The sequence below is a fragment of the Podarcis filfolensis genome, assembly GCF_964270895.1.
Source record: "Podarcis filfolensis genome assembly, chromosome: 8".
Taxonomy (NCBI): domain Eukaryota; kingdom Metazoa; phylum Chordata; class Lepidosauria; order Squamata; family Lacertidae; genus Podarcis; species Podarcis filfolensis.
The window spans coordinates 64622645-64648693 of NC_139611.1; the positions used below are offsets into that span (position 1 = coordinate 64622645).

At 43.6% G+C, this 26049-nt stretch overlaps 1 protein-coding gene across 4 annotated transcripts; it reads right to left on the bottom strand.

Moving 5' to 3' along the window:
* Positions 1 to 6636: 6636 nt before the first annotated feature.
* Positions 6637 to 22288, bottom strand: KDF1 (keratinocyte differentiation factor 1). 4 transcript variants are annotated; one of them, XM_083627624.1, is made up of 6 exons: positions 22087 to 22201; positions 17948 to 18014; positions 15545 to 16625; positions 13588 to 13668; positions 12181 to 12209; positions 6637 to 9201 (listed from the first exon to the last, which is right to left on the bottom strand). In XM_083627624.1, the coding sequence occupies exons 3-6, from the start codon at positions 16602 to 16604 to the stop codon at positions 9190 to 9192; spliced, it is 1182 nt and encodes a 393-aa protein (XP_083483750.1). In that variant the 5' UTR covers positions 16605 to 16625; positions 17948 to 18014; positions 22087 to 22201; the 3' UTR covers positions 6637 to 9189. The 4 variants fall into 4 exon arrangements, with proteins under 4 accessions (XP_083483750.1, XP_083483748.1, XP_083483747.1 ...); XM_083627622.1 differs by lacking the exon at positions 12181 to 12209 and having other exon boundaries at positions 21676 to 22288; XM_083627621.1 differs by lacking the exon at positions 12181 to 12209 and having other exon boundaries at positions 22087 to 22268.
* Between the last annotated feature and the right edge of the window lie 3761 nt (positions 22289 to 26049).

Genomic DNA, 26049 nt, shown 5'->3' on the forward strand with positions numbered 1-26049 from the left:
GCCAAAATGTTCAGGAACCGCGGCCTTGGCTGGGCTTAGCGCAAACAGCCTGCCATGTCCTGCAGTTATGAAAACAAACAGGCATGATGGGAATGGACTTTAGCCCTGTGTCCAGAGTGCTCCTTTTGCTTGAGCTGAAGTTGGCTGGGTCAGGTGGCAATGGTGGAGTTTTCTAGGCACAGGAATGGGAAAAATCCAACTGGGGGACACACAGATAATGTTGACCTAGCATTCAGTTCAGGTAGAAATTCCCCGCCTGTGCATATCTAGATAGGGGATAGAAACACAGGCTGTTTTTCTGTTGGCACCAGAATTACACATTACAGAGGACACTGCCCTGTAAGCAAGGTTTTTGCCATTACCAGGTCAAAATGCGTCAGCTGGACCCTGATTCCACTGACTAAGGTGCATCAGGTGAAGGTTAGGACTGTCCTGTCCTCATGATAGCTAAATAAAACGTATTGTCTGCAGAACAAAGTCCCCTACGTCTAGGGCATCTCTTCAAGCGGTGACTCCTGTAAACACCTGAGGCCCTCTAGTAGGGTGGCAGCTCATGCTCTGTCAAAAAAGAGGAAACATGTCACTATAAAATGGCAAAAGATACTGATTTGCATGTGGTGATTTACAGATACCAATGTAGAGATAATTATTACAATTTAAATAGAAAAACAACACATCTCACCCAAGTGGGAAAGACAGTGCCCATGTGATCTGTGTCTGTGTCCAGGTGCTTCTAACTGTGGATGAGCAACTTCAAGCCCCCACGAGCTCCTGTACAGTGGTACCTCGGGTTAAAAACTTAATTCATTCTGGAGGTCTGTTCTTAACCTGAAGCTATTCTTAACCTGAAGCATGACTTTAGCTAATGGGGCCTCCTGTGCTGCTGCCGCGCGATTTCTGTTCTCATCTTGATGCAAAGTTCGTAACCCGAGGTAACCCGAGGTACCTCTGTATTTGAATTATTTATATTTCCATATATATATATATATATATATATATATATATATATATATATATATTAAAAAATTATTATTATTAATATATATATATATATATATATATACACACATACACATATATATCTCCTTATTTATCAATGATTATTAGCCATGATAGATATGTTCTCCCTCCACTGTTGGAGGCAGTATGGCTCTGAATGCCAATGACTGGAAACCACAGGTGTGCTCAGGTCCTCCTTCCCATAGCCATGTGGTTGGCTACTATGGAAACAGGATGTCGGGCTGTTATTACTGTTGAGCTTTCTCCGGCCTTGCTAACCTATGACTTCCAAGGCAGAGAGTGGAAAGGATGATTTTCCAGTTTTCTTCCTTACAAGAATCCTTTTCAAATAATGTGCAGGATGTTAAATAGTGGGTAGACATAGCAGACGACGCAGCGATTTCTCCAAATCAGCTCTTTATTTGTAAGCTGGAACAGAACTGAACAGCAAACAGCTCAGCCGGCCTGCTTTTATAAGCAGCCGGCTGTCAACACTGTAGCAACAACAACCCAGGGTTTCCCGCCTAAAGTAACTGATGTGGACCTGAGTGAAAACTACATACACGATACTCCTTTTGGCCAGGGTGAGAACTTCAATACATAACACAGGATCCGCAGCAAAATGTTGCAGTAACGAATGTTGCTGTTCAGGAGTCCAGCCACTTCACTGCTTTCACACACTCTCTCTCAAGTTATCCAACTTCCACCCAGTCAGTGTTTCATGCCCACTTAGACCTCATAGGGCTGTTTAGGCCCCACTCGCTGCCCTGCCCAGGGTCCTTTCTCCTCATTTTTTATTTTAATATTTCTGCAACTTTTGGAATTCCCCCAGGGCTACAGAGAGTGTAGGTGTTGTTGTTGTTGTTTTGGCTCCATGAACAACAGCACTCGCACTCTGAACATTAGAGGTAGATGGATTATCATATTCATAGTCATTCCTTACCCACTTTTCTACATACTGTTCAAAGCAGCTTATGCAGAATGATTTGCAAAATGCAATTAAAACCCCCAAATAACATGTCACTCAGTGAAATGGCAGCAATAAAACATGGGAGTAGCAATTGTAATAAAAAACCATATCAGACCTGATCATAAAACTGAACGGCAGTTGCCAGAAAATTCCTAAAAGAGCAGAAAAGTTAAACATTAAAAGCCTATCCAAATAAAAATGGCTTCAATCATTGCTTAAACACAAAACGGAGAGGGAGAATCCCTGTGGCAATTCGGAGTAGGGATAGGCAAAAATGTCAATTTTGGCTGCTGATTTTTCCAGTCATCAGTTCTCCACATTTCCGCCTCAGTTTGCAAATAGTCTTTAAAAAAAAAATCCCCATGAAATTTCACCAGCATTTTATTGCAAATTTCTCATAATACACATTTTCTTATGCCGTTTTGCCTAAGACACGCACTTTTGCAAAGCTGTTTCCCCTTCTGTATATATGCACACTTTACCCTAGTGTATACTGTTAAGTTGTGGGTGAACATATCAGACGACACAGCAATTCTTCAAACAGCTCTTGTTTATTCACAAGCCAGAACAGAACTGAACTGAAGGGTTCAGCCAGCCTGTTTATACAGAGCTCCAGTACAACGCTACTGTAACAACTTTCTGTAACTATCCAATCACTGAACATCACTTTCAATCCCTTATTTGCATATGTGGACCTGAGTGAAAACTATCTACAGTATCCCCCTGCTAGCCCAGGGTGAGAACTTCAGTACATAACATATACATTTTAGCATTTTGGCTGAAGAACTCCATTGCAGAATTCAGAGCAAATTTTGAAGGATTATTGTATTTCAGTACACAGAGTGTTTAGGAAAGTGTTAATCAGGGAGTAGGTTTGCCTTCAAATGTGAATTGAACCACATTTCTCCCCCCTCCCCACCCCTAGTGGGGAAATGCCACTAGGAAATGCCACTTTTGTCACCAAGAAGGCATCTCAAATGCACGGTGCAGATGATTCTGGGAGCACAAACCTTTCGGGTTCATCCTTGTTCTACATGAGCTAAGAGCACCAGGGCACAGCTAGAGAATTTTAGACTATGACTAGTCTTTTTTGTGTGAGGAGAATACTCTTTAGGTGGCAATGCGTATTTCTTCACTTACTTCAAAATGTGGAAAGCCAGTCTTGCTGTGTTTGGAGGCCCTCCTGCTAATTCCCCTGAGTGGGGCCCAAAGTCCTGTCCTGATGGTAGCAACCAGTGGCAAAGGAAGATGGGTGCTGGTGAATTGTTATATTTATTGACACACTGCCTTTTTCTCTGACAAGGCGGCTTACAAATAAAAACAAGAACTGCTAAAAACACAGAAAAACAATAATTTAAAAACAACATGAATGGAATTTATAACTACAGACATATATAAAATCTATTAAAACCATGCCAAAAACAGGAAAGTCTTCCCCTGTCAGCGGAGGGACAAACAAGGAGGGAGCCAGTCAAGTTTGTCTGGTAGCCAGTGGAGCTGTTACAGCAAAGGAATGACCTAAGTAAGCTTTCTTTCAGTGAAGCTGTCTGCCATTTGTAAACCACTTTGAGGTTTGCTTGTTTGTGTGTTCGTTTTACAATCAAGCTGTGTAACATTTTATGAAACAAATCAACAGCTAATTAGTGAACTTGTTGACAAATGAGATTCAAAAATAACTGACTGGAAAGTAACTCCAAAAAATACTTCCTGTTCTGTGAATTTAACTCAAGGTCAAGATTTCGTTCTTTTGCAGAATTAAGGCAATGTGCAATATTATGTCAACTCTGGGGAAAAAACTTTATTTTATTTTTGTTGCTGCTGCAAAATTCACTTCTACAGTAGTAAATGTATCCCGCAATTCCTTCTTCTGGCACTACATCCTTGATTGACAAGAATTTGAACTGCCTGTTTTGAAGCGGTGCCTATCTTTTGCACTAGCCAGATGTTTGAAATTCCCCAGCCAGTTTATCGTGGTGATGCTGCCACCCTCTGGGAAAGAGAAGTGGAGCATGTGTTATGGCTGTACTAAGAACATAAGAGGGATGTGGACGGCACTGTGGGTTAAACCACAGAGCCTAGGACTTGCCGATCGGAAGGTCGGTGGTTCGAATCCCCGTGACGGGGTGAGCTCCTGTTGCTCGGTCCCTGCTCCTGCCCACCTAGCAGTTCGAAAGCACGTCAAAGTGCAAGTAGATAAATAGGTACCGCTCCGGCAGGAAGGTAAATGGTGTTTCCGTGTGCTGCTCTGGTTCGCCAGAAGTGGCTTAGTCATGCTGGCCACATGACCAGGAAGCTGTACGCCGGCTCCCTCGGTCAATAAAGCGAGATGAGCACCGCAACCCCATAGTTGGTGACGACTGGACCTAATGGTCAGGGGTCCCTTTACCTTTTAAGAACATAAGAATGCAAGAAGAGCCAAAGGCCAACATAAGTGCCTGCTGGATCAGACCAATGATCCACCTGGGCCAGCATCCTCTTCTCAGTGGCCGACCAGGTGCCTCTGTGAAGCCTGCAAGCAGAATGTCAGCACAACATCATTTTCCCCTCCTGTGATTCCCAGCAATTGGCATTCAGAGGTTTACTGTCTCCGATAGTGGATTTTAATGTTAGATTTTAAATTGTTGTAACCTGCCCTGAGACCTTAGGGTGAAGGCAGGCATATCATCATCATCAAACATAGTCGTGAATTTGTCTAATTATCTTTTAAAGCCATCCAAGTTGTTGGTCATACACTTCTTGTGGGAGTGAGTTCCATTGTTTAACTATCTCTGTGTGAAAAAGTACGTTCTGTTGTCCATCCTGAATCTTCCACCATTCAGCCTCATTGAATTTTCCCGGACTTTGCTTTGATGAAGAACAAAGCTGCTCTGTCTGCTGTCTCCAACCCATTTTATATACCTCCATCATTACTCATCTTCCTCACCTTTGCTCTAAGCTAAAAAGCGTCAAATGTTGTAAACTCTCCAGAGGTATTCTTCCAATTAACAATCATCAATAAGTTCTCATGAAAAATGGAAATCAATGAACTGGAGAAGAGAAGGTGGCCACCTCAGCTCTATTGTTACTTTCCACTGAAACAAAAATGAGCGCTCATGACCACATTTTAAACAGCAGGAGCTGATTATGCCCCATAGTCACACCAAGGAGAGTCAAAAAGAAAAGCAGCTGAGTTGATTCATAATACAGTGGTACCTCGGGTTAAGTACTTAATTCGTTCTGGAGGTCCGTACTTAACCTGAAACTGTTCTTAACCTGAAGCACCACTTTAGCTAATGGGGCCTCCTCCTGCTGCCGCACCGCCGGAGCACGATTTCTGTTCTCATCCTGAAGCAAAGTTCTTAACCTGAAGCACTATTTCTGGGTTAGTGGAGTCTGTAACCTGAAGCGTATATAACCTGAGGTACCACTGTATATTTTACCCCTGCTTTGGGCTGGGTGGGTAGCAGCAATACATATAATGCCCAGTTTATTAGGATCAGCATGACTGCAGTCCCATGCATCATTTCCTGGGAGTAACTGCCACTGAACTCCCAGTGGTGCTTTCTTCTGACTGCAGAGTGCCAACTTGTATTTATTTGGGATGGCTCAAAGCTTCTTATGGTGTGCACACCCCTGTTCCTTGTTTTTTATTGTCATCTCAGAGATCACTGGTAGAAGCTTAAAATTTCTTTTTTCTGCAGAAGAAGTTGATGGTGAAAGCTGGGGGGGGGGGGAGATTTTTCTCCTAGTAGTAGGAGAAAGGGGAAAACTGGTTCATCAAGTCCAGTGTGTTCTAACCTTTGATATCCCCTGAAGCTATCTGTTCTCTGACAAAGAGGCAGAGACTTAATCCACCTTGGGCACATTTGAAGCATTTCCCTTAAGAACACACAAGCCTACACCATTTGGCTTCCTTATCTGTACAGACCCACAACTGATACTGCTCCCCATAGGAATTTGCTCTTATTTTTCAGGGTCATCAAATACTGCTTGAAAGGGGAGTTCCAGACCAGATGCAACAGATCATACGCTTCCTAAACCAACCAAACCTAAGGGCTCAGACACTACTCAACCTAAACAGCTTTGAACAATTATTTTATACTACCAACACACTGGAAAAAGGAATCATTTCCAAACTATATAAAATCCTCTTGCTACCCCTCCTCTTATTTCATTTTATTAAGAATAAAATGGGGAAAATATTGTGGAGAAGAGCTAGAGGAACAACTATGGAAACAAAATTGGACTAGACTACCATTCGGATCTCTCTCAATTAGGACTTGAGAAAATGTTCTAAAAATAGCACATGTGCCCAGTCAGGTTGAATAAAATTAACAATACATCCAAATTCTGCTGGCAGGAATGCAATTTGCCTAGTTCCCTAATAATCTTTTTGCCCCATTCATTCTCTTTTGGGGAAAATTATTCTTTCAAATAATTAATCAGATGACAGGACAGTCACTATGATGAGACCCAAAACTAGCCCTTTTATTTTACTCTTCAGATTAAGAATACAATTAATAAATATCTCATCCTTCGTTGCAGATTGATTAGTGATAAACAAAGAACTGGAAAGCCTTTAACTGCAAAACTTTTTGAAGCTTGAATTTTGCAAGTACGGGACATTGTGCTTATGGACAAACCACCTCATGAAAGGAACATTGATCTGGAAAAAAAGGACTCGCGTCTTCTTCTGCACAACATGGTATCCTTTTATTGACTTTGTTAAGACAATTGAACATGGTTTTCACCCTCCATTGACACACAGAACCCTGTGAAGGACCTTCATTTGACTGCCTACTTTCGAATGTTTTAAGACCACAACCATCAACTGATTTCTTTCTTTCCTGAACAACTGTTAAGTTCTGTATTCCATTTGTGGGTATGTTTTTGTCAACTGAAATTAATAATCAATAAAAATATGTACATATTTGCAGGTGGAACATATTTGCAAGTGGAACAAACAAACCATTAGAACATTATGCAAAGTTCGTGGTATTTGCAAAAGGCAACATCGGAACCCATTCCTAAATGCTGCTGTCATCCTTGAGATTAAACCCATACCTTGGTATGGGTGGAAGAGGGGTAGATTTTTTTTTTAATCATCATAATCATCATTACTATTTTTTAAAAGTTCACTGGCTTTTTAAAAAGACTAAAAGGACATGTATTTTCCATATTAGCTCCTTTCCCAAAGAAAACACACTACTATTTCGAAAATGTCCCCTCCAGGCAAGTTAAGGTACAAAACAGAAAGGTGCAGGAGAGAAAGAGAGAGGCAACAGTGGGGAGTGACTGGCACTTTTTAAAAAATCAGCACAGTATTGTGTATCCAGTGTGTTACTGACAACTAAGTGTGCACATTTAAAAGAGGGGAAATTATACACTGCTACCAGTTCTGATCAAGCCTAAGTTAAAAATGAAGATAAGTATACAGCAAATCACCAAAATGCCACCAGCTGCATGAATTAACCTGGCTGAGGATTTCCCTGCAGTCTTCTGCAAAGAACAAAACACACACTGGTCCAATCTGGGAAGACTCCAGGTGAGAGTACTGGGGTTGGGGGAACAGAAAGGAGAAGGAATTCACTCACGAGATGTTAGTGGGGGTGAGGGAAAGGGAGAGCTATGCGTTCTCTCTCTCCCCCGTCCCCCTCACAACATATGCATCCTCCCAAGAGCTCCAAAAACAGTATGCAGAGTTGTGGGGCTTTGGACTGTGGCCGCTGTTTAATAACATTACACAAACGTGCTTGCTCTGCCCAGCTAAGCCCAATGTTACACCACACTTATCACTGGGTCAGTGTGTGATGCTGCCATCTTCTATGGCAACAGCTCCAGGGACAAGAGTCTTTTTGCACAGCCGTCATTGGAAACTACCCATCCACAGTTGCAGAACATTTCATCAACATCTCAGCTCTTCTGCCACTGAAATCAAAGCAGCCTGAATTTGAGGCACAAAGGTGAAAAGGGCTCTGAACAAAGGAGCCCTGGGTACCTTTATTCTGTCAACAGACTATAGGATTGCTAAAAGGATGGCTAGTAACAATTCACATTGCTATCTGAGGGAAGCAAAACAACGTAAATGGGTTTCAAACCAGTTTGAATTTCAAGTTAAATGTCCCAGATACACTGTGGATCCCAATCCATCGCAAACTCCTTGACGTTCCATATGAGAAAAAATGTGTCAAGTTTCTAAATGTCATTCTGAGGCTTGACAATTACTATGAAAGCTATGATTTGCTTGATATAAGCTGGCTTGTTTATAAACTGGTTTCTTCTTTTACCCTCCAAGGCTTAACTTTGATGTAGAGCGGGATGGGCTCAGAAAAAAAGAACTGAAAATGACATGTGATGCCGAGTGCTATGGTTTTTCATAGCAAGCCCCAATCTAGCTATCATTTCCAACCCTGGATGATGGTTGTCAGTTGACTGAAACAATGCTCTGCAACAAATGGTTGGCAAGCCATATGAAGTCACGTCTTGGCTGGTTTACCAAGCAGCTTGTGTTAACTTAGTTAGAAAGTCTGTAGGATGGCCACGGATTACACACTGCTTGAAAGTTGATTTGCCATCATTCATGTCAATTTGCCATCATTGAAGGCGGTTTCATCATCACTCGCTCAACACAGTCCATCCAAGGCACAGATGTGGTACTCTTGAGCCAAGCATCCTGTACTAAGTAACGACAGATGTAGAAAGATGTCTTCAAGGTCTCCAAGCACCATCAAACCAACATAATGTGGGATATTGCATAACAGGAGCCCTTACACTAGTGGGACGATCACACTTAGAAAGACGTGTGCAAAAAAACCATCACTGCTACTTAACGTCCATTACAGCAAAAAGTTGCTTATGGATGTAGTGAAAAAGGCACTAGCTTGGTCATCTGAAGGCAAGTTTACAGCAGAATCTATCTTGGAAAATGGCACCAGAACCAGGCATTTTGGGAAAGCCCAACTTATGGCTGGTGCCAATATCCTTTTCCTGTCATTTTGCTGCTAGACAACAATCTGCTTATGAGGCTCCCTTAAAATGCAAGTTAAGGGAGTCAGTTCAATTATTAAAAATTGACAAACAAAATAAAGTGGCATCGTATTTGTCATTTAGAAATCGGGAACTTGCCCCGTGGCCTCGTTGCCTAGCACGTTCGTTCCCGAGGTCCATTTTTCAGCAATAGACTTTCAGCAGAGGAGCTCCAGAGGAATCTGTCTCTGTATCCTGGAAAGAAGAGCCTCTGCTCAGGGGAGATCCTTGAGAGGGGAAAACAAAGAAGAGGGTGTTTTAGTTTTAGTTTTAGTTGTAAATAACAGATCACACTGAGTTTTATACATAATATACAAAAGCCTGGAAAATGCATACCCAAAGGATAAGCTGGAACACTGTACTATAACCAGGGCTGTATATCATCAGCACACCCACCCACCCCAAATTCAGTGAAGAGGGGGGAGGGGGAAAGAGAGAGAGAATGAATGAATGAATAATTCTGGAAATTTGAATTGGTCAAATTTGTTTTACTTAAAGTTCCCAAGAGGCTGCAATTTGACATTTTGGAGACTACAAGTTGCATCTGCAACAGAGTTTTGTGTGAAGTGCTCCTGTTCAAGATTACAGACAGTCCATTCCACCAGCTGGCAGTCATTCAGCATTCCATGCCCATGGAACATACTCAGTCCACTTCCGGCTGTTATGGACTTCTGCCAGCCTTAGGGTTCCTTATTTTCCCTAGTCCCTGGGGGCGAAGTTTGACATATGGCTAGGACAACTCCCCTGTCAATCAACTGATATCATGATGGTGGCAGCACCTACTGCAAGCCCCCTCGGACCCACCTACACCTTAACCTGCCCCAGGCATGAGTGGCTTGGGCAAAATGGTCCTGAGGTCCAAATGGTGCTGTGGTCCTAATTAGGCCTATGGTCCAGTGGTTGCCCGCCCCGGTACATATAATAGTTATAGGGCAAGAGGTAGTTCAGGATCTACTGGGTGATGTGCAATGGATTAACAAGGATTTCCAACCCGCAACTGATTAACAAATGCAACAACCAAACAGCTCTCCCCACCCCAATTATGTTGCTGAGATGAAGATTTGGTAACTGGGAGTGGACTTTTAAAAAAAGAAAGAATTGTGAGCTCAGGTCAGTTCTGGTACTCGAACCAAGTTCCGAGGCTCAGAATGTGCTCAGAAGCACTCTTGCTCTTTCATTCTGCATGACTTTTGTACTTGGCTCTTGGTTTGTACATCTTTAGGTTCTAGTAAAAAAGGAGAAAAAAGTAGATCCAACAAGCCTGAAATCTGTCCACCCCTCTTGTATCATTTGTTAAGCTGTTTAACTGCTGCAAAAAGGTTTTGGTCAGCTGTTGGAAATCCCATTTTCCATCCATAGAGGAAGATATGAAATTGCACAAATGGGTAAACTGACAGACCACATCTGTCAAAGAAGTAGAGAAAAATAAACAGACCTCCTCACAAAAAATGGAACCAATTCATCATTTATTGGACTGAAAATCACAATGCAGGAAAACAGCATCTTCTCGTATTTATGTAAACATGGTTGCTTTTTAGTATTTTTTTTTAAACTCTGGACCCATCTGCACCATACATTTAAAGCAATATCATACTACTTTAAATAGTCTTGGATTCCCCACAAAGAATCCTGGGGACTGTAGTTTGTTAAGGGTGCTGGGAGTTGCAAAGAGACCCCTATTCCCCTCACAGAGCTACAATTCCACAGTGGTTCAACAGCCAACCCCTCTTCCCACAGAACTCTGGGAATCACAGCTCTATTAGGGAAATTGGGGTCTCCTAACCACTTTCAGCACCCTTAACGAAGTACAGTTCCCAGGACTCTTTGGAGGAAGCCATAACTGTTTAAAGTGGTATGATACCAATGAATTCAAATTACACGAAAAAAGATTCTGACTAAACATTTGGGGAAACTTCCTGATGTTAAGAGCTTTCGACAGTGGAACGGACTACCTCAGAAAGAGGTGGACTCTCCAGCCCAACAGAGGCTGGATGGCCATCTGTTAGGAATTATTTAACATTGCAGGACTACATAAGATTGGGGTCCCTTCCAATTCTACAAGTCTAGGATCCTATGATACTGCTTTAAATATATAATGCAGATGAAGCCCCCGTTTCTGTTTGCCATAAAGAAACAGCATTAAAGCCCAGTAGACTACAGAAGTGCTGTTTCATGTTCAGCTGAAGAAGACTTAACTGCATATCTTGAAGTGTCTCTTTGTAGCTACAAAAACTTGAAGCTCATCTTGAGAGGTAGGTGGGGAAAGAAAGCCAGCATTCTTAGCCAAACCCTGCATCATGGATGTGCAGAAGACTCACAGCCCTGTTTATAACTAACCCAAGATCCCATGTAAGACCCAAGAACTGCACCCAGCCATTCTTGCATCAAGCTCGGGGAATGTAGCTTGACCACAAGCTGTGTGCAAGGTGCTCTCGAACTCTGTCATAGTCGGTGTCTGCTAAAGCACAGCTAAGGCACACCGGTGATGCTGCTCTTGGCAGCCATTTTAACCCTAAGAACAGGAGGCAGATGGAACAAGAAGAGGGAGAGGAGAGCCACACAGGACTATGGCATACCTAGGAAAGGGGTAGAAGAAGAAGAAAATATCTGCAAAAATGGTACGCTGCAACCCCTATATTCCAACGCAAGCAGTGGATCCCTCTCAAAAAGTCCACAGCCATGAGGACTAGAACCTGACTTTTGGTAAGAACAAACAGAACCTGAGATTCTTTGTACCCTACTTAACCTGGTAGATTCCACATCAGACATTACAGCCTGCATTCCATAATACAATCATGGCAAAAGCTGTCTGGCAATGGGAAAGACTGTCATGGGAGACAGTAGGCTCTCTTTCACTGGAATAACTTAAGCAGAGGCTGAATGACAGCTGTTAGGGATAGCCATAGTTGTGTCTTGCATTAAGCAGGCAGCTGGACTATAAGGTCTCCCCTGTCTCTGTGACTCAGATTTATGCAGCCTCCACCCTCCACTCCCACCAATCACTTGTGTGGAAACAGGTATTGCAGGAGAGAAGTCAAAACTCCTAAGAATCTCGGCGAGCCTGTAAAAACCAAGAGCAAGTTCTTAGCCTTCAAGGCTGTGCAAAGTAGGGTCAGAAAAACACAGGCAATGGCCTTGGGAAACCTCAGGAAGAAGCCGGCAGAGAGAGAACCATTTCCAGCTGCCAGACAGCAGGGCTTCCGTACCTTGTATAGTACTTTGCCTCTCTCCACGGCTAGCAGAAAAAGAATAACGTTACCAAAGGTTGTTGCATATATTAAAACAGGTCAGCAAGACCATAGCCAGAAATGTGCGTGGAAGAGGGTATAGGCTAAAAAGCTAGGCTCATCCAAGAATTTTAAAACAGGATTATCATGGGGAAAGAAGTAGTGACTGGAATTAGTTGCTACGCTCTCTTCTCAAGTCATGTCTCCGATTCTCCTCATTCATCAGTAACACTGAAATAATTAAGCCAATAAATAAAACCAACCCCAAAGTCACACAGGAGAACATTCCACCCACCCTGCTGCCAAAGCAAAGGAATTGCGAATCCTACCAGTGCCTTTGTGCTCATTAGGCAGAAGGCAGGAACAGGTTTACTTTGCACCCAAGCCAATCGGGTCTATTTATTCCACCTTTACTGTATATATCACTTGATCACTTGATCAAAAATATATCCCTAAACAGTTTACATAAAATGGTATAAAATATGGTATAAAATTGGTAAAAAGGTATAAAATTACATGTTTTGGGTAGATTAGCCTAAATAAAACATTTTTGGGCAGCTGTCAAAAATAATACAAGAGAGTTGTCTGCCTGACATTAACAGGCAGGGGATTTCAGAAAATAGGTGTTGCCACGGTAAAAGACTGATATCTTACAAGTGCAGAGTGGGTCATTTAAAAGCACCAGTTCCAAAGTGGGAGCATATAGGGGAAGGAAATCCTTCAAGTACATGGGTCTGAAGCTGTTGCAGGTTTTATATATTAACAGTAACACCTTGAATTTATTGGCAGCCAAATCAAATCTTTGAGCAGATATGCATTATGCTGACAGGGTCTCACTCCTTCTTATAATCTCTATAAACAAGTTGATAATTCAGGGCTGCGTCACAAGTTTCCTAGCCCTGGAGTTCAGAAGCACTGTTCAGACAACATACCCCATTCAGTTGAACACCATTCAGTTGAACACCTGATTTTCCAGGATTCCCAATAACATGGCCAGAACCCTTCATGAATAAATGTGCATGATCATAGGTTCCGCACACTTGTTCAAAGGAAATCATAGAATTAATCTGCAGTTGGATCCCCAGGACTGTAATACCACAGTTGGTGTTACCCATTTCTATATTTGAATATTCAAATTGCATGATGATTAAACTGCATGGAGCAGAGCTTAGCTCTAAGCCAAAAGTTCCCAAAGAGTGATCCATGGACCACCAACAGTCTGTGACTGAGCTTGCTTAGTAACAAACAATAGTACTGTCCGCAAACAACATTTATAGTGAGCCTAATTATAAGTGACTTCAGGCTCACTTTGGGAAGATGGTGATGGCTTGATAGTCGCAAACTGAAAAAGGAGGTAACACGATTCATTCTGTGAAGATGGCTTACCAGCAGTGCTGTATGCTCCATGCCTCATGTTCCTGGCTTTCATATCTGCTGTGGTTTCTACAGATATCTGAACAGGGAAATCTAGAAGACAGATAACCAAAAGGAGAAGAAGAAATTTGAAAGGAAACACACATCATTTGGCATCTACATATTTTAGGGATATACCCAAACAGCTAAGTGTGTGAATGTGGGGAAACGCCTGCTTGCACAAGCATCTCATACAGGTACACACTGAACGGGGAACTGATGAGCACACACTTGGCAACACAGCCAGGTTTGCCTCTGTGAAACAGACAAGGGTATAACCAGTTTGCTAGCGAGTGCACAAAATGTTACAACCCCCAAATGTACCCAGGGTTTTACGTAAGAAAACTTGAGCTTATTTCAGTTTGTAGACCACCCTCATTCTTTCATTCCTTCTCATCATCACCCTTGAAATTGTGTTGCCGTTATACCCCCCCCCTTTTGCAAATACGAGGTTGAGGCTTAGAGGTAGTAACTTGGAGAATGACTCAGCTGCTGAACTGGGATTTTGGTTCAAGTCTTTGCTGAGTCTTCTAGTGGCTAGATCCAGTTGCTAAAGGAGAGCCCACCATATGCTACCTTAGCTATGAGCGAATATTTTCAAGTCATTCAAAATAAGAAGCTACTGATAACCTATAGCAGGAAACCTGTGACTCTCAAGATATTGCTGGACTACAGCTCCCATCACCTCTCATAACTGTCTATGTTGGCTGGGTCTGTTAGGAGTCCAACAACATGTGGAAGGACAGGGCTCTCCATCCCTGGCATTGGGGGTGCATGTGAGAGACATAAAAGCCTTCTCCTTTGCTTGCCTCCCAGGCATTTCTGGCCTACAGCGAAGAAAAAAGCATGAATTCAGGTAGCCTTCCAAGCTGGATTTTCATAGCTTATCAGGGAGTGTTGACTGCAAACACCCCATGCATTTGACCCTAACAGAAGGCTCCTACTAGGTGACAACACAATGCCCCTCTTCCTTTTTAGAGGAGGTAATGGCCCCCGGCCTCACACAGCAGGGGCCACTCCATACTGACAAAACAGTGCGCTCCAGTTGAGGGGTATAAATGACATTGATGTAGGTTTGTGTGTGAAGGAAGGGGCCACTCAAATGCACATTCTGCCCCTGGGCCTCTCCACATCTTAAAACATGCCGTGTGGCAACTGTGACACTTTGGGAAAAGATGGCTGTTTGAACCTACTTAGGAAGAGTGAGGGATATGCACGTGCATGTGGGAGAGGAGTATACATACAAGCATGCCCACCAAAGGATTTTATTGCATTCTTATTCTATCACTCCTGCAAGAAGCTCAGGGTAGCATACTTTGTTCCCTGCTGCCACTATCGTCTCCACCCTCCATCCAGTTTCATCTTCACAACAGGCCTTCCCAGCAGGGGGACATAGGTGCAAATGGACAACTGATCCAAAATCACCCAGTGAACTTTCTGACCAAACAGGGATTTGGCCAGGGTCTCCCACATTACTCCAGCTTCCAAAGCTTTAAAGTTGCCCACCGCCATATTGTAATGCAGAGATGGGACCCACAGTGGCATCCTTTTGCAATTTGGGAATGTAGAGTAGTAAAGGTTTTCAACTGGTTGTTATCTTTACCCTTGTTAAGGATCCTGTGAATGCTGACTCCAGGGGTAGATTAGTGTTGTTTTACTCTGTTAAGCAAATTGGGCTAAAATGTAGGATATTTCTTTGTATATGGTACATGTGGATTGGAATAACTACCACCAAGAGAAACCAGATCTGGTGTTAAAACTGGTGCTTAACTATTCATGCATATTTGCTTATTTCTTCTTCTTCGTCTCTCTCTCTAATATGTATTAAAAAGCCCCATACTTCATAGGCTTTTTAATGTATCTGTGGTAGGCACCCTTGATTATTATGGCTCCCCTTTGCTCTAAACACAGCACAGAGCTTCATACGTACCTCCTTCGCTAGGGAGCACAGATGCCAACATGGTCTCGTTGCCACTGTCTGGCAGATTGCCTCTGCTCATGCTCTCCTCCAGACTCGGGCGGGTCGGGACAGAAACGCGGGGTCGGACCCGGCTCTTGCGCGTGCTGATGCGTATGATCCCCCGGACCAGCCTGCATTCGGCATCCTGCTCATCCAAGTGATAGTCCTGAGTGATGCTGTTGATGAGGTCTGAGATCTTGTTGGTCTTCTCCAGGAAGACGGTGTCCGACGTACACTTGGCCAGCTCGTCAATTTGGTGAATGCTGAAGAGCTCGGTCAGTTTCCTGTGGATCAGGTAATCAATCCGACCACTGGATATAGAGCTATTCTTTGGGTCACTGTCACTGTCGGTATCCAAATCGTCGGCGGAGTAATCCTCAGAGCTTCGAAGGCTGCTGGGGAGAGGTTGCTTCTCTATGCTGTTCCTGGCTATCTTCTCCGGAAGAGGCTCCTTGTAGCATGAATCAGTATCCGTGTGGGGGCTAGGGGTATAAATCCCCACTGGGATCCCTTTCAGTTTCACATCTGGGTAGCTGAAACTGCTCCCGATCGTGCTCTTTTTAGTTTGGCTCCCGTTTTTTTCAGCAGGGGAGCTATTGGCAGGACTGTTTGGCGAACGCCCATTGCACTCTCGGCTCTCATCTGTCAGTGCCTCATTGTAGAGGCTCCTAGAAGGGCAGTCCCTGAAGCAGTCCCCGCATGTCACAATGCAGCAGAAGATCGCTTTGTAAACACTCCAGGCCTGGGACAGAGTGGGGCAGCAGGGGGGCCGGGGGGTCTCCACAGCACCAGGGATAAAGGTACTCGTTTCGCCCTCCCTCCCACCGGCATCTTTGGGGTCGGCTTTGCGGCTTCTCGCAGCTCGTGTTGGCTTGCGGGTTTGCTTGAGCTCAGGGGTAGAGCCACTGAACACCTCCAAGCTAATGTCAGTCGCTCTGGGAGAGTTGATCTGCTGGGGTACCGCAACATCTCTAGGGGGCTGGTGGTAGCTGCTTAGGTTTTGGCGATGTCCTTGTGTCTTTCCAAGCATGACTTGCTACCCTTTCGACTCCTGACAAGGAGAGAGAGATAAAACAGAAAACAAAAACCACACATGCTCAAACATACATGCTCCCCATCAAATCCAGATGACCTGAGCAGAAGCACCAGAAGAGAAAGAGGTTAAGATGCTCAAGTTCTGCCTCTACCATGACAGCAAGAGTCTGCTACGGTCAAGATTTACTTGGTATTAGGTTCCATGTTACTGCTGCTGTAGTGTGGGATCTGTATCTGTACAAAAATCCCACAAAGCAGAGATTGCAAGTGGCTCAGAGAAGGAACGATGAAAGGCTGGCAGGACTGAGTGCCATATTCTGAATCCCAGCACCTCTTTGCCTCACATATCCCCTCTTTCTGTTTATATAGGAGCATGGCTACGATGCTGCCAATTTTCTAATGAAAATCTCCTTTGGACACTGGGAATGCACCAAAGACCCTCCTCCAACATTGCATATAGGTGTCAGATGATACAAGTCTCCCATGAGGCTCCCTTAAAAGGCCAACAAGCTGTGGAACAAATATTTTTGGTACTTGTGTCCACTTCAGATTCTCACCCCACCCCTGCTCTGCATTATGTGCTGCAATTCTATGGAAACACATGACAACACTGGATGCAGAATGCAGTTTCCTGAGAAGATCAACTTTCTGTTTGAAATAAAAATAAATCAAGTTTCTAGCCCTTTGAAGATACAATGGAGTTCCAGATGACCCCACATATAAACAGAAAGCACTTCTGTTATTGGTGTTGAAGACAAGGCTTGCCAACTTTGCTTTCCAAGTGCAACCCGTTGTGTCATATGGAATTTCTGCCCAGGGCTTTCAAATATAGCCTTTGGAAGGGTAGATATGCTTTCAGGAAGCTGAAGTGAGGATGAGCCAGGAAAAGACAAGTGCAATGTGTCTGGGGTGGTTGCGGCTGGTGGTGGAAGTTCTGTGCACACCCAACACACCTGTCCTATATGGGCGCTGGGTGGCTGAAGCTTCAGGAGGTGGAAGAGTGGCTGAAGAAAACCTCCAGTGGTGAAGGGGAGAGTCTGAGCTTTGGCATCACACAGAGCTCCTTGTAACAGCAAAGCCAGAATCAAGTTATGGAACGCTGTAAATATTGCAGGATTACACAAATTAAGGAATCATGCAAATGAACTCATTTTGCCTTATTTGTACAGGTCTAACAAAGAATTCAGCTTTCCTTGAAGACAGAAATAGAATGGCCTGAGGGAAGAAAGGCAGGATTCCCCCCCCCCCCAGCATGTCATATTTTTTGTGCCGACTTTTCCCATCTCCCTTCTCTTCTCCCTCCCCCCCCAAAAACCCCTCTCCTTTTTTGTTATTTACCTTTTGCTTTGTCTTCTTTGGGGTTAATCTAGACCCTAAGCAGCTGCTTCGTCCATTTCAGAATATCCTGTGCTCACAAAGACAAAAAGGAAAGGTTTTGTTTTTGTTAAGTAGGTTCAGAGGATTCGTTTCTCTTAGTTTGTAACTGTGCAAAAGAGACTGCTTTCCCATGGCAGCTGACTAAGATATTAAAACAATTTTAAAACAACATACAAATATCAAACATTTCGTTAATGTCAATAGCAGCGGTAAATCATTCTCCCTTCTTCCAATCCAGTTCCATTAGCCATCCATCTGAACAAAGTTAAGAAGCTCCTTACCTCTTGCATATCCCCCCCAAAAAGCAGTCACAAATACAAATTTAAAAATGCATTTAGGTCCCTCTTAAGTGATATCAAGAAGGAGTCTGATTGTGTATCCTGGGTTAGGGAGCTCCACAATTGCGGAGCCACGATGGAAAAAGCCCCAATCCTTCCTGTCTGCTAGCCTGCCCTCTTTTCCCGACAGGTGTATGAGTAGGGCCTCTGTCAAGAAGCTTAAATATCTGGCAGGTTTGCATGGGGGTAGGCAGCCTTTTTTTAAATAACTTGGCCCCAAACCATTAAGGCAGGGGTTGCCAACTGTTTAAAGTCTTTGGATTTTTGAGCAAGTGGTATGGGTACCATCCAGGGCTGGATTAACCATTAAGCAAAATAAGCATGTGCTTAGAGCATCAAGGAAAAGGGGGGCACCACTGAATTTCTCCATTGCCAGATTTACCATGGACCATATGGCACAGCTGAACAAAAAACAACATTATTTATACAAATATACAAAAATCAACATTGTTTTCCATCTTATTGTAGGTTTCTTTTTATTTTGGCGGCGGCGAATTATTTTACGGTTTATTATTGTTTATATTAAAATTAGATATATATATATTTAGGGAGGGGCGGCGGCCTAAATCTTTTAAGTGCTTAGGACCTCTAAAGGTCTTAATCCATCCCTGGTACCGTCCCCTCTGGTCACTTCTCTTTCCCCTCTCCCAAACCAGCCCTCACCCGCCTAGAGAGAGAGAAAAAAGAAAGTGTGCGCACCACCTTCACTTTTTCAAGGGATCTTGCTAGAAGTCAGATCCAGTAGAATGTGCCTGAAAAAACACATCAGACTGAAAGAGGAAGGGGGGGGCAGCACCACACTTCCAACTTCATCCTTCAGCTCTATGAACTTTTTGAGGGAGAAAAAGGTAATCACCTCCACCATCTCATGACCAAGGGGCCGGGGGGAGGGGGCTCAGAGGTGTTGTCAGCACCAGGGAATGGACTCAATGGCACCATTGTTCTCATAGATGCCACACTGGCAAGCCCAATTAAGGGCTTTAAAGGTCATAGTTAGCACTTCGGTGGGACCCATGCTCTTAGGTAAGAAGCACCTAATAAGTCCAAATAAATAATTAACAACAACAACAACATAAAAGCCTTCATGTGTTTTAAGATCCTCTGCAGAAGCCCAGCTACAAGTAACTTCTTTAATTGGGGTACATTATGAATTTACAAAGGAGAGGTGTTTTCTACAGTGGTGCCCCAACTACAGAATCCCCTCCCTAAAGGAGCACTTCTGGTGCCGGCATTACGATCTTTTTGGCCCCGTGTTAAGACCTTTCTGTATGTCTCATTTTAGGCATTTTAGTTGGGATTTTGCCTTATTCATCTCTTCATTCATTTTACTGCATATTGTTATGCTTATTTGTAGGGTTTGACATTGCACTTCTCTTGTGTTAGTAGCTTTATCCACCCCTTTGTACAAAGACCTGTAGTTAAGAAATATTTTAAATTAATACAAATCAATGCTTGTGCAATGGGAACCCTCCAGAGGAAGTAGAACTTTTCCAGGAACTGTGAGCTGTATCCAAAATTAGTCATACTCAGAGAAAAAGGTAGAAGGTAAATGATCCTTGGACGGTTAAGTCCAGACTAAAGGGTGAGGTGCTCATCTCACTTCAGGCCAAAGGAGCCAGTGTTTGTCTGCAGATAGCCTTCTGGGTCATGTGGCCAGCATGACTAAACTTCTTCTGGCACAACGGAACACCGTGATGGAAGCCAGAGCGCATGGAATCGCCGTTTACCTTCCCGCCACAGCGGAAGGTATTTATCTATTTATCTACTTGCATTGGTGTGCTTTCGAACTGCTAGGTTGGCAGAAGCTGGGACACAGAGCAGACCCACTGAAATGAATGGACATGACTAACTTTATGACAAATCAGTGGCCGCTAACCATGATGTCTATGTACTATCACCACTGCTGGTGGCAGTATGCCTCTGATGGGGATCACAAGTGGTGAAAGCGCTATTGTACTCAGGTCCTTCTTGCAAGCTTCCCTTAAGCAACTGGTTGGCTTCAGTGAGAAAAGGATGTTGGGTGAGATGGGCCATTGGCCTGAGCCAGGAGGCTCTTCTTATATTGTTCTTAGGTAACTTAGGTCCACTAATTTCAATGGGTATACTTTGAGTAGAACTTAACTGGATATAACCCTGTGTGTGGAGAATGGCTTCATCACGAACATTTCTAGGACCTATCTGATACAGATGCAAGAAAATCCAGAAGAACATGAATGCATGGTGAGAATTAAAAGGCTTTGTGAGAGTAATAAGGGGCAGCTTAAGCAGTTAGGCTCAAGCCAAGGTGTCCTTGGTGGACAGGAGCAGTTAAGGTATATGACCAGCATTCAGCATTGCTGCAGAAAGGGGTGACTTTGAAATGAAGGAAGGAGACAGACAAGTACATGTTGAACAAACACAAGATCTCTCTGTTGGATTCCCTTGCTAAATAATTCCAGAATCATCAGATCAAGCTATGCCAGCTATTTGTAGTTTTTTGTTTTGCTTTTTAAAAAGAGAATTGCCCCCCCACCTACCACACCTGCATAATTCCTGTTATTGCTTTGGTTTCAACCAAAACAACTGTTCCAATGTTATATGTAACCCCCGCTTCCCCAGTGCAACAGCCAAAGCCAGTAACCACCAGATTATTTTGGCCACACTGTATTTGTAAACAGAATAACTACTGCTGAGCTGGTGTGCAATACGTAGATGAGTGTTCTGGCAATGGATGGTAGGACCACAGCCATAAACCTAGCAACAGTCTACTGCATATGACTTACCCCTTAACATATTCTGAATCTCTATCCTACCCTTAAATTTCTGACAAAGTCAAGGGTGGTCTTGGATAGTGGAACATTTGCTCCCACCAGTATATCAATAAGTATATCTATACTGACCACAAAGGCAAAATAAAGTAGTTACCCTGCATTCCAGGAAGAATGGGGCAGACATTTTAAGGGCTACTCTTTCAGTTCAGTGAGAGTGACATGTTTGCTCCAAAGAAAAGAGAGTGCATGCAAGTGTTAAGGGGTGCAGAGTCTCTGGACTGGTCAAGTTAGTGAGTAGTGTTTTTTTTGTAAACCCCTTTGAGGTTTCTTTCAAATGGTGCATACATTTTACGAGCTAACTAAATAAATACAAGTCGTCGGTGCACAGACAGTCCTGTTAAGTCAGACAAGAGGAAGTTCCAAATTTAAAATACTGGTAAACCTCTAGGCTAAAAATCACCATTCCCCTCCACTTGAGGCTATAATCTCAAACATACTCACTTGAGCATAAGCAGTAGGAGCAGCACTCCCGCCCTGAAATCGATAGGGCCCCCTGGGATTCATATGCAGGATTGGAGGTGAAAAGGCTACTGCAGATTACCTGTAATGCGGTGGGGTGGTCTCTCCACGTAAGCAAGTGTCAGACCTGCATCCGCCTGTCCCCTCAAAGTTGGTCTGGCCTCAGATCTTCTGGGTTAAAGCCCTTCCTCCCCAAATCGAGGAAGATGCCTGGGTGGGAGGCGAGGGGGGGGAAGACGGGGGGTGGGAACCACTCGAAGACTAGGAGGCGGAAGGAAGGGGGCGACGAGCGAGGCGCCGAGGGGATTGGTGTCACCATTAACACCTGGGCAGGGCCTAGTCCTTCTACAGGTAGGTCTGAGCCTAGCCTAGCCGAGGCCGCTGGGGTACCCCGGGGCCCGCGCCCGCTTCACTCCAAGATCCCTGCTGGATCCCTGCGCCCCTCTTCCCCCCGGGAATGGTTTCCGCCCCGCCAGCCCCGCCTTGGCATTACCTGCCGAGCCAGGTGAACGGCGTCCAGGGCCCCTCCTTCACCTGAGCCCAGGTGAGGTCACGTGTCTACGGGTTGCCTCGTGGGACACGCTTTTACGGAAGGCAAAAAAATCCCCCATAGAACAAATAAATCGCTCCCTGGAGAGGCCACCGCGTTCCCCCACTCGCGGGAATGGTCTCCCCGCCCCCAGCAATTAACTCTCAGGCAACCCCTGACCCCTCCCACTCAGTTAAGACACTTCCAAAAAACAAGTTAAGATCGTGGATGAGCAACAGCAACGTATTTTGTTTTTTAATTAATCTCGGATTCGAGGGGTTTTTATTGCACTTACTTAGCGGTTAGGGAAAGGCACTCTGTAGCTGCTCAAAAGCATTATTTAATCATTGCTTTGATCTCCCCTGCATATATGGTAGCCAGGGAATAGTCCAATATCGCAATTCCCTCTGTTTTCAAAGTTCAGAGGTGAGCGTAGATCTTTATGTAGCCAAAACGGAATCATCGATGTGTAAGCAGACTTGGAGAAACCCCAAGATTTGCAGAACTGCAGCAACACACACACAAAAGCCAAATGGGGTTGGGGAGTACTAAAATTGCCCAGTGGGAATGGAGCTACTTGGTGGCCACCACAGAGGCTGAGAAACTGGTTTTGCGGGTAGGGGGTGTAAAATATGAGGGGGGTGGTGGACTATTCTGCTAGAGCAGAGGGTGTTGCTGAACAGGAGCATTTCACACTGCAACGCTTTGTTGCAGATTCTATTTGTCTATTGTATTCTATTCCTCTCCTAGGGATATTTTTTGTTGTTTGTTTTTTAAATCTGACCTGCTGCTGGCTGGAACAAGATTTCAGCATGACGCAGTTAAAATACACTTTGTATTGAAAACCAAGGCAAATGTCACATACCAGGTGGTTATCTCCACAGCGGCAGCTAGGACAATTAGGATTTTTGAAGCTGAATGTTGTTCATTCTTAAGGAGACTTTCTGATATTTTATTAAATTCTGTTTTGTCTTTTCAGTTCTGCATTTTAAACTGTGATGTTGACCTGTGGTTCAGTATTGTTCATTAAGGCTGCATTCCAAAAAAACAATTGCTAGCAAGTAAGCTCCGTTGGATTCAATGGGAATTACTTTTGAAAGCCGGTATGCATAGGATTGATGCTGTGTTAATCTGCGATCTTATGCTATTATGTTTCAGCAACTATTTAAATTATTAAATTGTATTATAAGATCCCACTCTTATATTCTGTATTAATCAATCCAGAACAGATACTAGCCATGTTGGAGTAGCTTTTTTTGTTGATAAGCACACATTACTCATTGAATCAAAGAGTTGGAAGAGACTAGTTGTCCAGATATACTCCGTATAGTTAAAGCTATGGTTTTCCCAGTAGTGATGTATGGAAGTGAGAGCTGGATCATAAAGAAGGCTGATCGCCAAAGAATTGATGCTTTTGAATTATGATGCTGGAGGAGACTCTTGAGAGTCCCATGGACTGCAAGAAGATCAAACCTCTCCATTCTTAAGGAAATCAGCCCTGAGTGCTCATTGGAAGGGCAGATACTGAAGCTGAGACTCCAGTACTTTGGCCACCTCATGAGAAGAGAAGACTCCCTGGAAAAGACCCTGATGTTGGGAAAGATGGAGGGCACAAGGAGAAGGGGAAAACAAAGGACGAGATGGTTGGATAGTGTTCTCGAAGCTACCAGAATGAGTTTGACCAAACTGCGGGAGGCAGTGGAAGACAGAAGTGCCTGGCGTGCTTTGGTCCATGAGGTCACGAAGAGGCAGACACGACTAAACGACTCAACAACAACAAGTTGTCCAGAACAAATGGGCAAATAGGACACTGCTCCACCAACCTCAGCCTGCCCCCACCTTCCCGCCTTCTGACCTAAAAGTCAGAGGGTGGATTGGCCTGTTATTGGCTCTGGCTCCCCCTACTGTTAGCCTCCCTTCCTTCCACCCTACCAGTACCAAGGAGCACTAGCTATCTCTGCCCTACTGTAAAGCAAACTGAAGTGTTGGGCATCATTAAGGATGGCTAAGTGGGCTCACGTCATGCAAGTTGGAGTTAACTCTTTATTACCAAGAACACAATCTGCCTGGACCTGGTGGCCTATCAGGCTTAAATGAGCACAGCAACTCCTTCCCAGCAGGTCTTGCCTCTATGAAGCAGTTGCTGAGACTTGAGGTCCCTGCCTCCCTCCAGCCGTCTATGTCCCCTTCTCCCCAGGGCTTTCCCGAAGCAATAAGAGATTGCGCCTGTGTGCCTGTCTTTGCTCTGTAACTGTATAATGCACACAGATACACCACAACACTGGGAGAGCTGTGGTGTGTGTGTGTGTGTGTGTGTGGCAGGTTTCTTGCTCATTGTTAGAAGTAAGTAGTAGGAGTCACTGAGGCTGGTCTTTGCTCTTGACTTCCATGTGACCCTGAGGTGAAACTGCTTCTTCATTTGTCTCAGGTTAGGTGATACTGATCTTTCTCATGGCTGGGCCTGCTTAATTAACCAAGCCAGAAAAAGAGCTTTCTGATCTTTTGAGATGAAAGAAGCTTCAGAAAAGCAATCTAAATGAAAAAGAGAGTTGAAGGACTGTGTCCGCTAGATGGCGGGCTAGAACTATGGGCTTTGATCCAGACCAAGTCACACTTTATAGTTACACTGAAATCAGTCGGACAAGTTAGGCGTGGCCAACTTAAAATCTGGATCCAACCCTATGTATGTGGTTTAATGCACTTGCTAATTAGCTCACCAGTACCCAGATGTTTGTGTTATTGTGAGGTTTCATCAGTGTTTTGTGAATAGTCACTATAATTATTTTATATGCATTTACTTTCTGATGGTAAGAACTGTTCAAATATACCCACAATGTAACTGGCTGTATCTAACTATATAAATTATTTATACATCATATAAACATAGCTCTTTTCACATTATCTAGTTGAGTAGAAGCAATTAAGGACCAACATTTAGAACAGAAAATACAAATAGATCAGTTCTTATATATGTAATGTCCAAAGATAAGCTTTTGTATTCCATGTATGTACAAATGAATCAGTTTATTTAAACGTAATGTGCAAATAAAAGCTTTTTCTGTTCCACGTATGTCTTAGCGAATACCAGTGTCAAACGTAACAACTTTTAAGAAGCAGTACTTGCAAAAGACGAACTTTTCCTTGTAATGTTCCACATCTGCCTTTGCAAAGTATGGTTGTTGTATGCAGCTGCTGTATGCAGGTATCAGACAAAGGATACGAAAGATCTTAACATGTGCCTTTGCAAAATGTTGTTTGCTGGTATCAGACGAAAGAACTTAAACGTGACAAGAATTCCCGGAATAATACCTTGTTTTGCCCTGCTGGACTTCGTCAGCCAAGCATACTCTAAATAATGCAGATAAAATTAATAATGTAGTTTTTTTACAAATTAGAAAATAAAACATATAACACACATATTGAACAATGAATCTACATACCATATTTTGTGTATCAGAGACATGACACAAACAATATTGAAAACAGAATCATGTATAACCACCCCAAAACCCAAATCATCATGGATGCACAATAAAAAACTTGTCTGGAGGTTGCCATTGGTTATTTAGTAGTAAGTAAACCTGTGGTATAGCATGAGTGCAAAACATGCTCTACATCAGGCTTCCTCAACCTCAGCCCTTCAGATGTTTTGCGACTACAATTCCCATCATCCCTGACCACTGGTCCTGCTAGTTAGGGATCATGGGAGTTGTAGGCCAAAAAATATCTGGAGGGCTGAGGTTGAGGAAGCCTGCTTTAGATACATTGGCTAATGCCCAGCTTGTGTTGTGTTGGATTGGACTTGAAAGCAGTCTTGGTTAAGTTCTCCTAGCATTCTGTCCCTGTGTGTGAGTCACTATTTTTCTGAATGGGAGTGACTCAAACTCTCAAAGTGTCTGGTGGAAAGGAACAAAGTAGCACCTCCAG